The sequence below is a fragment of the Cnephaeus nilssonii genome, assembly GCF_951640355.1.
Source record: "Cnephaeus nilssonii genome assembly, chromosome: 13".
Classification (NCBI taxonomy): domain Eukaryota; kingdom Metazoa; phylum Chordata; class Mammalia; order Chiroptera; family Vespertilionidae; genus Cnephaeus; species Cnephaeus nilssonii.
In genome coordinates this window covers 77,033,703-77,049,089 of record NC_137084.1, presented here as the reverse complement: position 1 = coordinate 77,049,089, position 15,387 = coordinate 77,033,703, and the positions used below count along the sequence as shown (strand labels likewise).

General features: G+C 40.9%; 1 protein-coding gene across 4 annotated transcripts in view; it reads right to left on the bottom strand.

The window, feature by feature from the left end:
- ALG9 (ALG9 alpha-1,2-mannosyltransferase) overlaps positions 1-15,387 on the bottom strand; it is a 107,760-nt gene that overhangs the window by 84,035 nt on the left and 8,338 nt on the right. For 2 of the 4 annotated variants that reach the window (XM_079788764.1, XM_079788767.1), the window contains exons 4-7: positions 13,001-13,071; positions 8,254-8,342; positions 6,012-6,147; positions 133-220 (exon numbers count right to left, since the gene is read on the bottom strand). In XM_079788764.1, the coding sequence (XP_079644890.1) occupies positions 133-220; positions 6,012-6,147; positions 8,254-8,342; positions 13,001-13,071 (384 nt within the window). The remainder of the gene's footprint in view (positions 1-132; positions 221-6,011; positions 6,148-8,253; positions 8,343-13,000; positions 13,072-15,387) is intronic. The other 2 variants (XM_079788765.1, XM_079788766.1) reach the window with 1 other exon arrangement.

Sequence of the window (15,387 nt, the reverse complement as noted above, 5' to 3'; positions counted from 1 at the left end):
TGTACTGCAAAATTGTATACCTAAAACTTATATAATGTTATAAACAGATGTTACCCAATAAATTAAATTAAAATTTTAAAAAGTTGCTGTCATTACAATTTTAGAACAAAACAAGGAAAAGAGAAAACTCACCAGAAAGAGTATGAGAGCCACCAGCGACCAATGGAGGAAACTCTTCCACCGGTGTTTCATGACCAGCAAGTCAAAGGCAATAGGTAAACTATTTAAGAGAGAAACAGAAAGTGGGGAGTTAAATACTTAGACAGGTCAGATTCACACACCTCGTGCAGAACTGAGAATAACATGTCTCTAGCAGTTGTACTGAGGAAGAAAGGTGGTACAGGAGAGGATTTCTTCTCAAAAATACACTGTTCTCTTCAGGACCCATCAGAGTACTATGTACCCACGATGCACAAGAAATATAAATATTGAGCTTCTGGAATGAGCTCTGTTTTATACATATTTATGTCTAATGGCCATTTAAAATATATTAATTACTAGAGGCCCGGTGCACGAAATTCATGCACGGGGGGTGGGTGTCCCTCAGCCCAGCCTGCACCCTCTCCAATCTGGGACCCCTCGAAGGATGTGGGATCAGGCCTAAATGGGCAGTCGGACATCCCTCTCACAATCCAGGACTGCTGGCTCACACCTGCTCGCCTGCCTGCCTTCCTGATTGCCCCTAACCGCTTCTGCCTGCCAGCCTGATCACCCCCTAACCACTCCCCTGATAGCCTAACTGATGCCTAACTGCTCCCCTGCCAGCCTGTTTGCCCTAACTGCCCTCCCCTGCAGGCCTGATTACCCCTAACTGCCCTCCCCTGCAGGCCTGGTCCCCCCCAACTGCTCCTGCAGGCCTGGGTCCCTCCCAACTGCCCTTCCCTGCAGGCCCCATCACCCCCAACTTCCCTCCTCTGCTGGCCTGATCACCCCTAACTGCCCTCCCCTGCTGGCCTGATCACCCACAACTGCCCTCCCTTGCAGGCCTGGTCCCTCCCAACTGCCCTCCCCTGCTGGCCATTTTGTGGTGGCCATCTTGTGGCCACATGGGGGCAGGATCTTTGACCACATGGGGGCACCCATCTTGTGTTGGAGTGATGGTCAATTTGCATATTATTCTTTTATTAGATAGGATTAGATAGGATAGAGGCCTGGTGCACGGGTGGGGGCCAGCTGGCTTGCCCTGAAGGGTGTCCCAGATCAGGGTGGGGGTTCCCTTGGGGTGTGGGGCGGCCTGGGCGAGGGGCCTGTGATGGTTTGCAGGCTGGCCACACACCCCGGCGACCCAAGTGGAGGCCCTGGTATCTGGGATTTATTTATCTTCTACAATTGAAACTTTGTAGCCTGGAGTGGAGCCAAGCCTTCTGCTCGGTCCGTGGCAGCAGCCATTTCTGTTGGAATTTATTTATCTTCTATAATTGAAACTTTGTAGCCTTAAGTAGAGGCCTGGGCTGGCCAGGGTGTGTGGAAAGCTTGGCTTCCTCCATCGCCCAGGAAACCCAAGCCTCCCTCCTGCTCTCTCCATGGCCGCAGCCATCTTGGGTTAATTTGCATACTTGCTCCTGATTGGCTGGTGGGCGTGGCTTGTGGGTGTAGCGGAGTGATGGTTAATTTTCATATTGCTCTTTTATTAGATGGACTAGAAGCCCGGTGCACGAAATTCGTGCACAGCGGGGGGTTGTCCCTCAGCCCAGCCTGTACCCTCTCCAATCTGGGACATCCCTCTCACAATCCAGGACTGCTGGCTCCCAACTGCTTGCCTGCCTGCCTTCCTGATTGCCCCTAACCGCTTCTGCCTGCCAGCCTGATCACCCCCTAACCACTCTGCTGCCAGCCTGGTTGATGCTTAACTGCTCCCCTGCCAGTCTGTTTGCCCCCAACTTCCCTCCTGTGCCAGCCTGGTCACCCCTAACTGCCCTCTCCTTCAGGGTTGATCACCTCCAACTGCCCTCCCTTGCAAGCCTGGTCCCTCTCAACTGCCCTCCCTTGCAGGCCGGGTGCCTCCCAACTGCCCTCTCCTGCTGGCCATCTTGTGGTGGCCATCTTGTGTCCACATGGGGGCAGGATCTTTGACCACATGGGGGCAGCTATATTGTGTGTTGCAGTGATGATCAATCTGTATATTACTGCAGTGATGATCAATCTGTATATTAGATAGGATAGAGGCCTGGTGCACGGGTGGGGGCCAGCTGGTTTGCCCTGAAGGGTGTCACAGATAAGGGTGGGGGTTCCCTTGGGGTGTGGGGCGGCCTGAGCGAGGGGCCTGTGGTGGTTTGCAGGCTGGCCACGCCCCCTGGCAACCCAAGCAGAGGCCCTGGTATCTGGAATTTATTTTCCTTCTGCAATTGAAACTTTGTAGCCTGGAGCAGAGCCAAGCCTGGGGCTCCGGCAGCCATTTCTGTGGCAGTTAATTCACCTTCTACAATTGAAACTTTGTAGCCTTAAGCGGGTGAGCCCGGCCAGGGTGTGCGGAAAGCTTTGCTTCCCCTGTTGCTGCCGGCAACCCTGGCCTGCTCTCTCAAGCTCCATTCTGCCGCCATTTGTTTGAATTTGTTTACCTTCTATAATTGAAACTTTGTAGCTTGAGTGGAGGCTTAGGCCTGCAACGGCTATGGAAAGCTTGGCTTCCTCTGTTACCTGGGAAACCTTGCTCTCTCTGGCTGTAGCCATCTTGGATTGGGGTTAATTTGCATACTCGCCCTGATTGGCTGGTGGGCGTGGCTTGGATGGTGGGTGTGGCTTATGTAGCGGAGTGATGGTTAATTTGCATATTGCCATTTTATTAGAGAGGATTATTAGATAGGATAAAGTAAACGTAGCCTACTGTTCTATACCCATCCTGCCAAATAAATACTGATCTCTCCCTTTCATGATATATTAAGATTTTAGCAATATCATATTACAAATGACTTCAATTCTGATATACCCTCTTCCAATACCATTTGTTCTTCTTCCTTTCACTTAAGTTCTTCAAGCAAGGAATATGTATGTTGCCTTCACTATTTCTTCCGTAAGGTCTAGCATCAAGCTGTAAAGACTGACCTCGGCCACACCCACTATCTCTACACAAGTCTCACTCCTTTGTCTATCTGCTGCACTTTGCACAAAGCATCTGTCCCTTCCTCTTTAGACTCGCTAGCTCCTGTTCCTTTTTGGACTCTTCTCTAATGCTCCTTTCTAGGCTTCTTCTTCCCCTCTTCCATGGTAGTGGCCTATTATGGTCACAGCTCCCCAAAACAAGTTTGTTTTTCTCTCTGCACTCATTTTCTCAGGAGGTGCTTCCTCTCTTGCTGCATGAACAATCACCTTCATATCCATGACTTCCAAATCTAGGACGCTAGTCTGAGCCTTTACCCATGCTCCAACACAAAGAATTCCCTCCCTACATCAATCTATTCACACAGAACCCACCCAAATGTCAACTATAGGTTCTATTCCCACCTCCTCCAGACATCTCTGTGACTTATTTAGCATGTGTTGTCACAGAACATCGTCTTTTATAATTTGAATTTCCACATTCTATTACCTACATTTTGCATTAACATTTGTGTTTTCATTTTTTCCCTCCCCAATGGTTACATTTCCATGTGCTATAGTTCTCCTTTGATAAGACAGGGTTCTTTAGAAAAGACAATGCTGGGGAAAATAGAAGACAACAAGAAAAGCGGAGGACCAAATAGAAGATGTGTTAACCCCATAGAAGCCATAGGCATGAGTCTACAGGAGCTGAGCAGGGCCGTTGAGGTCAGGACATTGTGGACACCTCTCACTCGCCAGGAGTCAGAGCCGACTCAACGGCATGTAACACATAAGTCATCATATTTTTAATTTCCTGTTCAATGTCTGCTTTTCCTACTAAAATGCAAGCTCCAAAAAAACAAGAACCATAATTGTTTTCTTTTTCACAGTATCAGCCATGCCTAGCACAAAGGATTCAATAAATGATGGTAGATTGCTAACTGATTGTGATCCTGAAATCACTCATTTTGGCTAAAGGCAGACCAATCAAGGTATTTGGGGAACTCCAAAAGTTCAATGTTGATGGAGTAGAGAGTAAAATAAATGGAGGAACTTAAAAAAAGAAGGCTGGAGAGGTAAACGGGAGGAAATATAAGGGCTTTATGAGTCATGTTGGAGTTTGCACACCGTAAAACAAGTGTTGGCAAACTTTTATTTAAAGGACCGCACAGCATATATTTTAGGCTTTACAAGGCCTCGTACAGTCTCTGTTGCATATTCTTCTGTGTGTGTGTGTTGTTTTTTAACAACCCTTTAAAATTGTAAAAATGTTAGTTCTTGGGCTGTATGAAAACAAGCCAGCTGTATTTGCTCCATTGGATACAAGTTGCCAACCTCTGGGACACAGAGCATTGGGGAAGCTATTACATAGTTTGGAACAAAATAGGGAGTGATACAATCATATTTGCATTTTAGGAAGATAACTCTAAAAGGAACATTTGAATGTGGAGAATAGATTTACAAGGATCAATATAGAGGCAGGAAGATCATTCAGGAGGCTGTAAAGTAATCCAGGACCAGTGAGAGGTGAAGAAAAGTAGTCAGATTCAAAAGATATTCAGGAGGTGTAATAAATTAATAGGACATGGGAAAGAGAAGAGAGTCACAGATAAGTTTCAGGTTCCTGGCTCAGCACAGACAGTACCATTTGCTGAGATTGAATCAGAGGTAAAGAAACAGATACAGAAGGGAGGTAATGAGTTCAATGTCATAAATATAAATGGAGAGATCTAATAGGCAGCTAGGAATATATGAGTGAAACTGAAGAGATGATTGACTAGATAGCAGAAAGTATAGAAGAGAACCACAAACAAAACCTTAAAGAATAAAGTAACTTGAGGATAATACGCAGAATAAAAGAAAAGATTGAAGGTGGAGATACTAACCTTTAAAAGTCAATTAAGAAAATATAAAACACCTATTCTCTGACTTAGAACTCCCTTTCTAAAAATGTATCCCATAGATAAATTTCCACAAGTATATAGACATGTACAAAAATGTTCACTGAAGCATGTGTATAATAACAAAAAAATGAAAACCAAATGTCTACCAATAAGACAATGGCTAAATAAATTATGAACAGCCATATAATGGAATGCTATGCAATAGATACAAAGAACAAAATAAATCTATATACAATAGAAAATATACATGAGTATAGAATAATTCTATTTATTTTAAGAATTTTGGTATTATGTATATGTGTGTGTATGCATTTATCCATGCAAGGATAATTTCTGGGAAAATATACACAAAACTATTAGCAGTGACTATCTTTGAAGATTGTGTAAGGGGAGAAGAAAATTAAGAATTCTTTTTACCTCAAACAATCCAATACTTTTAAAAATAATAAAGATATACTACTACTACTACTATAATGACCTTAACATCAAACTAAAATTTTTTTCTAAATTACTAGTGATCCAGGCAGTAAATTAAGGCAGCACAAATAGAACAGAGTAGTGGGAACAAAAAGTACAAAAGGAATGACAGGCACTATGAAACTAAGAAAATGATTCTGGGGACAAGAAAGGAGGACTAAAAGGAACTCAGATTTCAAGCCTTGGCAACAAAAAACACAGCCTAGGGTGGTACAGTATGGAACAAACGTCTGCTACAGAGTCACAAGTGCCTGGACCCAAAAGCAAACATAATCTTAAAGGCAAATCACTCAACCTCTTGGACTCTACTTTCTCATTTACAAAGCACTAATAATTGATCTCTCCTGCAGAGTTGTTAGAAGGTTTAGGAATAAAGTTTGTAAGTGGTTTAGCAGTGTCTAACACGCAGCAGATGCTTAACAGTTACTATTCTTATTAGGATTAATCAAAACAATGAGCACCAAGGGAAATATTCTTTCATTTCGCAGTCTTTGTAGGTCCAAATAAATCCTCTAACTTTAGATCCTATCCAGAGAATATGGAGATAACCTAACATTAAGATATACTATATGCCCAGTGATACAAGGGAGATGAGTTGTGTTAGTTTCTTACCCAAGAGCCACACTGAATGGCCAGCCAATGATAGCCCCAGCTGCTACTCCAAGCACAGCAATGGAAGTTTTGTCCATATACCAGCCAGTCATGGCTATCAATGTAGTATACATACAGAAACTACTAGGAAGAAATGCTGCAAGAGTAAAGACATGAAAAAAAGGGGGACAGGGACAAGAGTTTGAGATTTATTAAGTATCAATTATTAAAAATTTACCTATATTGCAAAATATCAATAACCAGGAACGTATTTTGAGCAATGTTATATTAGAAGTGGGTAGTAGAGTGATACACCTTTTAAAAAAAGAAATGCAATGATTTTCTTATTTTCTCACTCCTGTTTTTTAGGTACCAACACATCGCCCAGTTATACAATACCAACCATGCCATTCCTCTCCTGGCCTGTACCCAAATCTAAAACTTACAGAATTCCAGGTTCCCCAGGTATAACCCCAGGTTATATTTCCAGGCAGTGAATATGCTTCATGAAACTTAGAACCACTGCTGACAATCTATTTCTGGAGAAGTTTATCTTCTGACAGTCTTCTGAGGCCGTCCAAGTACCAACCTGTTCCCTATAGAAATTCTAGGACAGTGGTCGGCAAACTCATTAGTCAACAGAGCCAAATATCAACAGTACAACAACTGAAATTTCTTTTGAGAGCCAAATTTTTTAAACTTAAACTTCTTCTAACGCCACTTCTTCAAAATAGACTCGCCCAGGCCGTGGTATTTTGTGGAAGAGCCAGACTCAAGGGGCCAAAGAGCCGCATGTGGCTCGCGAGCCGCAGTGTGCCGACCACGGTTCTAGGAAATCTTCTCAGAGGCCAAAAGTCGGATGGTAACACTGCTTCGCATCCTGCATCCACCACAGTGCTGGTTGCCAGCCCTGCTTTACGTCCTGCATCCATTGACATAGATGTGTGGCCTTAGGTGTCCCCCTAATTATTTCCACCTAGCATTACTTTGCTGGTGTATACAGCAGGGCACTGACTGTACTCAGGTTCTGTGCAATAGTGACGTTTGATCAAAGTGTTTCCACCAATTCTACACAAAAATACAGATCTGCATCTCCCTGCTGTATGAGGCCTACTTCACCTAGCACTGGGGAAGAAAGGTCAGTCCCGACTCCAACAAGAACCACAATGAAGAGGCAATATGATTTTAGAAACTTGGCAAAGAGATGAGGCTTTGTCTCAAAGAATGCTTTGAAGTGATCTGTGCCTTAACATCCTCAACTGAGGTTACAAAACTGAAGACATCCCAAGTATCTCCCTCAGAGAAGAATCAATTTTAGGAGTAACAAAGTAACTAAAAACACGTCGGGTACAACCTTCACAGATAAATGCTAAATAGAATCGATGCTATCCACCGCTACAGATTCCAGCTGCCAATGGAGAGGCAAGGGGAACAGAGGAATCTGAGGTGTCTGCCAGCTCAGAGGGGAGAGCAGTCTCATTTAGGACACTGGCTCTCAAAGTTATCTGGGTGTGGACCCTGAGGTGTCTGCAGAACAACATGGATTTTGATAGTCAATGAAGAAAAAATACATACTTTTGAGCTGGATACAATTTGTGTGCATATTTAGTGTGTATACTAGATTCTGGTATAAGCAGGCAGAAGTTAAACTTGAAATAATTACATATAGTAACCATTTTTCCAGAGACTGGGAACAGGCTGCCTCATAGAACACAAATGTTCACTGGCAGCATAGTTTGAAAGCCACCTCTCTAGATTAAGGTTTTTATTCTCAATTTCTACAAACTTAGTATGAAAAAAAATCCCACAGAAGATGTATACCTTTACAGAACACATTGCAAATATTGGGCAGAAAGGAGAACCACCAAGAACAGGTTTTTTAGGCACAAGAGCTTTCTTGAGCAAAATAATAAAATTATTTTCCTTCCCCTAACAACAAAGAAAGACAGGGGTGCCTGTGTTTTTCAGCCTTACAGTTACAAAAAATATAATATGTAACAGAAAGCAACCTCATGAAAACAGCTCTACCACTTATGAATTGTTTGACTTTCAGTAAGTCATTTCATCTTTCTAAGTTTCAACAAAAATGAGAAAATACTTACCTTAATGTTGTAAAGGTGAATCAAGAGAGTGTAGGTAAGAGTGGTCAGCACATTATTGACATGTTATACAAATATAAACTGTATCTGGACAAGTTCCTTCTTTAAATGCAACTGTGAAATATCAGTGACCCTGTTATGCCCTCACCGGCTCCTTTACTTACCTGAAGATGAGCAGAACATGCCAGTGCTGAGAACCAAGAAGGCTAGCATCATTCGACTGACATGCAACCCAAACTTCTTACACACGGCCCTAGGAGAAAGGCAAGAACTCTCAGCAGAGCAAATCTTGGGGATGGAAATTTCAAATCAAAAGACAAAAACATGCCTGCATCACAGAGAACACTGAAGATGTAAAGTCAGTGTTCGGGCTTGACGGATTTGTTAGCAATGTTCGCGTGCATAAGGAGAGAAGCTCTCTCCCTCCGAGGAAAGATATACTCTCTGTGTGAAGGGCATGTCTACTAACAACAGGAAAACAGCATGATGTTGTAGAAAAACAATAGGCCTCAGACTCACAGGCACAGGTTCAAATCTGGAGTCTGCCACTTACCAGCAGTGACACCCTTGTCTAGTTACAGACTCACTCTGTCAGATTCCTCCTTTGTAAAAAGAGGGTAGTGATACTTTGTAAGGTTTCTGTGAGGACAATGCATGGCCAAGTGCTTAGAAGAGTGCCTGGCACACAGTCACTCAATGAATGGTAGTTATCAGAAAAAGACTAGGAGATACACTGAAGTGTTAATAAGTCCTTATCTAAGTCAGGGTTTCTCAAACTTACGCAATTAATTATACACTTCCTTTACTTCTTTCTTGTAGGTTTTTAAAAACCCTATAAATGAAACATTATTAGAAATTGTTATTGCTTCATTCAGTCAAAATTTGCTCAGACATATCATGTGTTAACTATTTTATTGCTCAGGTTCCTTATTGCATCTCAGAGCTTCTTTCTGAAATAATTTAGCTTCTTCCTAAGTATATTCTTTAGAAGTTCCTTTAGTGAAGCTCTGTTAATGGTAAATTCTGTTTTTCTTGGATTTCTTTCTTTTATATTTTGTCTGAAAAGTCTTTATTTAGCTCTTAAAAGATGGTTTGAGTATACAATTTTAGACTGACAGTAGTTTTCTCTCAGCACTTTGAAGATATTATTATTATTATTATTATTATTATTATCATCATCATCATCATCATCTTTGGCTTTTCAAAAGACTTCTGTGAGCCTAACTGCCTAACATTCCTTTATAGGTAATCTATTAAGTTCTGTCAACTTTTAAGATAACCTCTGTTCTTTTTTTTTTTTTAATTATCTTTATTGATTTCAGAGAGGAAGGGAAAGGGAGAAATAAAACATCAACGATGAGAGAGAATCATTGATTGGCTGCCTCCTACACGCCCCCTACTGGGGATCGAGCCTGCAACCAGGAATTGAATCATGACCTCCTGGTTCATAGATCAATCAGTGCTCAACCACTAAGCCACACCAGCTGGGCAAAATATCCTCGGTTCTTGAAGTTCTACACAGTTTCACTATTCCTTTTAGTTATGCATATCAGGATATGTTGGGCTTTCTGAATCTGTGGATTAGCATCTTTTTTTCATCAATTCTGGAAATTTCTTAGCTATTACTTCCCTGAAAACTGCCTCTCCCCATTCTCTCGATTATCTCCTAGAATGTGATTAGATACATATCACATCTTTCAACTCTACTGTACACAATGTCAGTGGACATATAGGTGGTTTCCAATCTTAGCTATTGTGAATAATGTGGCAATGAACACTCTTAACCTCTTATATTTCCATTTGTTGTCACTCTGTACTGCATTCTTAGTATTTTCTTCAGATCAATCTTCTAGTTTACATATTAGTAATGTCTAATCATCTGTTTAATCCAGAGGTGGGGAACCTTTTTCAGCCGAGGGCCATTTGGATATTTATAACATCATTTGTGGACCATACAAAATTATCAACTTAAAAATTAGCTTGCTATATTTGGTCAAACATTTAATTAACTCACCCCTAATGCCTTGGCAGGACCAGACCAAACAATTTCGTGAGCCTTAAGCAGCCTGCAGGCCAGATGTTCCCCAGGCCAGATGTTCCCCACCCCTGGACCTATCTATTGGATTTTAAATACCAACTTTTATATCTTCATTTCTAGTAGTTCTGTTCAGTTCTTTTTTAAATCTGCCTGGTTAGTCCTAACCGGTTTGGCTCAGTGGATAGAGCGTCGCCTGTGGACTGAGGGGTCTCAGGTTTGATTCCGGTCAAGGGCATGTACCTTGGTTGCGGGCACATCTCCAGCAGGGAGTGTGCAGGAGGCAGCTGATCGATGTTTCTAACTCTTTATCCCTCTCCCTTCCTCTCTGTAAAAACAAACAAACAAACAAACAAAAAACAACAATAAAATATATATATATTTTTTTAAATCTGCCTGGTTATTTTTGTAGTCTCAGTTCTTTTAACTTCTTTATTGTGGTAAGAACACTTAATATGAGATCTATCCTCTTAACTGATTTTTAAGTGTAAAATATTGTTATCTATAAGCATAATAGTGTACAGCAAATCTCTAGAATGAATTCATATTGTGTAATTGAAATTGTATATCCATTGATTAGCAGCTTCCCGTTTCCCCCTCTCTCCAACCCCTGGCAACCACAAGTCTATTCTTTTGCTTCCATGAATGTGACTATTTTAGAAACCTCATATAAGTGGAATCATGCAGTGTTTGTCCTTCTGTGACTGGTTATTTCACTTAGCATAATGTCCTCAAGATTCTTCCATATTGTCACATATTGCAGGATTTCCTTCTTTTAAGACTGAATAATATTCCATTGTATGTATATAACACATTTGTCCCCCATTCATCTGTCAATGGATATTTAGCTTGTTTTCAATCTTGGCTATTGTGAACAATGCTGCAATGAACATGGGAATGTGCATATCTCTTCGAGATTCTGATTTCAATTCTTTTAGGTAAATACTCAGAAATGGGATTGCTACCCAGCTGGTGTGGCTCAGTAGATGAATGTCGAACCATGCACCAAGACGTCACCAGTTCCATGCCCAGTCAGGGCACATGCCTGGGGTTGTGGGCTCGATACCCAAGGGGGCATGCAGGAGGCAGCTGATCAATGTTTCTATCTCTCTCTCCCTTCCCTTTCCTCTCTAAAAATCAATAAAAACATATTTTTTAAAAGTGGGATTGCTGGTAGTTCGAATTTTAATTTTTTGAGGAACCTCATACTGTTTTCCATAGTTGCAGTACCATTTTGCATTCCCACCAACAGTGTGTGGGTCCTAATTTTTCTACTTCCTCGCCAACATTTGTTGTCTTTGTTTGTTTGGTTTTGTAACAGGTATAAAGTGATCTCACTGTGGTTTTGACTTGTATTTCCCTGAAGATTAGCGACATTGATTGTCTTTTCACATATTTATTGCTCATTTGTATGTCTTCTTTGGAGAAATGTCTATTCAGGTCCTTAGTCCATTTTATAATCGAATTATTAGTTTTTTTGCTATTGAGTTGCTGGAGTTCCTTACATGTATATTTTGGAAATATGGTTTATAATTGTTTTCTCCCATTTTGTAAGTTCCTTTTCATTCTGTTGATTGATTAGTCTCGTTTCTGATTTATGTTTTCAATTCCCTCTTATATTTCTTTAAAAATATTAAATATGCTTATTTTACATTCTCCTATATTTTTATTGATTTCAGAGAGAAAGGAAGAGGGAGAGAGAGATAGAAACACCAATGATGAGAGAGAATGATTGATTGGTTGCCTCCTGCACGCCCCCTACTGGGGATCGAGCCCACAACCTGGGCATGTGCCCTTGACCGGAATCGAACCCGGGACCCTTCAGTCCACAGGCCAATGCTCTATCAACTGAGCCAAACCAGTTAGGGCACATTCTTCTTTTAATAATTCCTAATAAATGAAGTCGTGCGGATCAGCTATCTGTCGTTATGTCTGTTGGCTCTCAGGCATAGTGCCTTGTTCCCTTTTGTGCTCTATGATTTATTTTTATTATAATGTCTTGTTCACTAAAACTTTACCTGTGGTCATTCTCTGACACTTGGGTTAGAATTCACTCCTCTAACGAAATTTTACATTTGCTTTTGCAAGTGGCCTGAGAGCACTACCATCCCAGAACAATTTCAAACAAATTCTCAATGGGGTTGGGGGACCATGTGGGTGATTTGAATTCAATCCTGAGCCCATATGATGACCAACTTATGGTTATAATCCTCAAAGGCAGAATGACTTTCCTTTTTCTCCTCTATTCCACTCAGAGTCAAGGCCAACTATTTTTTTATCTAACATTTTTAGCTGTTTTGCGGTGGGAAGATTTTTAATAATGATCATTAAGTCCAAATACCTTTTACAGCATTAACAAAATAAGATGTTTGTCAGGCTTCGTGTAAAAAAAATGAGCTATTTTTATTACTAAAATACTTAATATTTCCACTAATATTGAAGCAAACAATAGGTAATTGGTGAAATGCATTTATTGGATGCAAATAAGAGCAGTGAGTCCCACACCGGGAATAACTTCCTGTCAGTTAAGCTCGAGGGGAAGAGGTAAATCATGATCCTATCCATATCTTGGGACCCAAAATAAAGCTCTAATAAATCCTCCCAAAGAGAAGACTAGTTAGATACGTACTAACAGAATTAAAATTAATAATATGAAGTTATAGTATTTATGAAACTCAGGGGGGAAAAAGTGATCATTAGAATTATTCTCCTTCCAACAGTTTGTTTCAAACAAGAGATCACATTTTAGATATAATATTAGGAGCTAGAAGGAAAGTGCTTTCTATTTTTAAACACTGCTAATACTATCAGAAAAATAATCTATGCTACATTGGGTTTCCTCATAGCACTTTTAGAAGCAAAGCTTTTATACTCACTTGTAAAAGTAAAGTTCACAGATACAGCTCACAAAAGCCAGAAGACATCGTAAAAAGTAAAAGACAAGAATCTGAAAGAAACCCAGGACAAAAAAAAAACACCAGATCACAGATACAAGTCAGCAAAACTCTTAACGATGACACCACTCTCATTTGTTATTAATAACATTATAAATTTATATAATCCTTATAAAAAGCAATAGGTATCAAAAACCATGAAAATTTTCATATCCCCTAAATTCAGTATATCTAATTCTATGATTCCAGCTCACAGAAGTAACTATGTAAGTAAATATGGGATGGTGATTCTATTCATGAAAATAGTAATTGCAGCACTATTAATTCAGAAAAACCTTTTTTAAAACTACAAAATGTCCAATTATAGGGAAACGGTTAAATAAATTTAGGGAAATGGTTAAATAAATTATGATATATCTATTTCATGGATGAGTATGCAGATAATAAAATTTCTGGTTACGAAAAAAAGTGGAAAAATTCGTAAATAAAGCTTATTCATTTAACAAGCATTTCTTAAAGACAATTGTATAGATGTAGATGTGAACAAAACCAACTCCATTTCTGTATCCCAGATTTCATTTCATTTTTAAGTTTTCATACTGTGGCCTTTGACAAACTTCACTATGTTTAGCAAGCATATCAAAGCTTTCTAGTTGATGATTATCTGTGGTCCTTAAAATGTAGTCATAAATAGCCCTAGCCGGTTTGGCTCAGTGGATAGAGCCTCGGCCCACGGACTGAAGGGTCCCAAGTTCAATTCCGGTTAAGGGCATGTGTCTCTCTCACATCGATGTTTCTCTCTCTGTGTCTCTCCCTCTCTGTTCCACTCTCTGTAAAAATCAATGGAAAAATATCCTTGGGTGAGGACCTAGGTAACAACATGGTGGTAAGTTTGCTGGTTTTCTTTTTTTGTCTTTCATATTCCAAACTTGGAGCTAAAGAAGGTGGCAACTAGAAATGCCAATGGGCAGAGACAAAATAACACCAATGAGTACCTGCTCTATCCAGCCAAAAAACCAAGAAAGGGATAGCCTAGCAAGACAGAAAACTTTTAGACAATAACCACTCTACTCCAGCCAAACACCCCAGAAAAAAATGTAGCTCCACTTTCACCGATGCGACCAAAGGTCCAGTAGGAAGCCAGGACTTTTATCCTTGCCGGTGGCAATGAACTCTCTCTTCCACCCTAGTGTCAGTGAAGATTCCCTAGAGAGCCTGTTCCTCTCCCCCAACCTAGCAGTACAGTCATTGCTACTTACTGATGCATATACAGTCTGAAAAATTCAATGTTAGGCGATTTCGTCCTTGTACGAACATCATAGACTGTATTTACACAAACCTAGATGGTAGCCTAGTAGCACTTACTGCTCCTAGGCTATGTATGGTACTGTGCAAAACAACACGAGATTAAATCAAGCACAAGAGAAAATGATGTACTCAAGAGACACAGTGATGCCGAAACCGGTTTGGCTCAGTGGATAGAGCGTCGGCTTGCGGACTCAAGGGTCCCAGGTTCGATTCCGGTCAAGGGCATGTACCTTGGTTGCGGGCACATCCCCAGTGGGGTGTGTGCAGGAGGCAGCTGATCGATGTTTCTCTCTCATCGATGTTTCTGGCTCTCTATCCCTCTCCCTTCCTCTCTGTTAAAAATCAATAAAACCAGAGATGGAAGACGCTGACCATGCCTTGCCATACTAGCAGTCAGCAGATGTGCGTCACTGCAGATTGCCCAGGACCAAACCAGAGAGGGTCGGACCTGCATTACCACCATTTGTCCACCATCCAGAACTGAAATATCATTGCTGTTATGAACACATAAACAACTGTTGAACATAGAAACCGGGACTCAAAAGAACTGTTGGCCCAGAAAGAAACTCACTATAGACTGATTCATTTGCCTCTCAGCATAACTAATATTGCTTGTCTCATTTTCGGTTCCTATAAGTGTATTCCTAGTATCACATGAGCTCACTCATCTAGGGGAAAAGATGAACAACATAGACTGAAGAACAAGAACAGCATTGATCAGACTGTCAGACCTCAGAGGGAAGGTAGGGGAGGGTGGGGACAAGGGAGATAGATCAACCAAAGGACTTGTGTGCTTGCATATGAGCCTAACCAGTGATCACGGACAACAGGGGGAGGGGAGCATGCGTGTGGGGGGGTTTGGGAAGGGAATGGGGGGGGAGGTTGATGACAAATATGTGATACCTTAATCAATAAAGTAATTAAAAAAAAGAAGAAAAAAAATCAATAAAATATATTAAAAATTAAAAAAAAAAGAGAGAGACAGTGAACACTGGATGTATGAGGCTGCTGCCAACGTAAGATGGCATAATGCTTTACTTTTTTCTTTTGTTTTGTTTTAA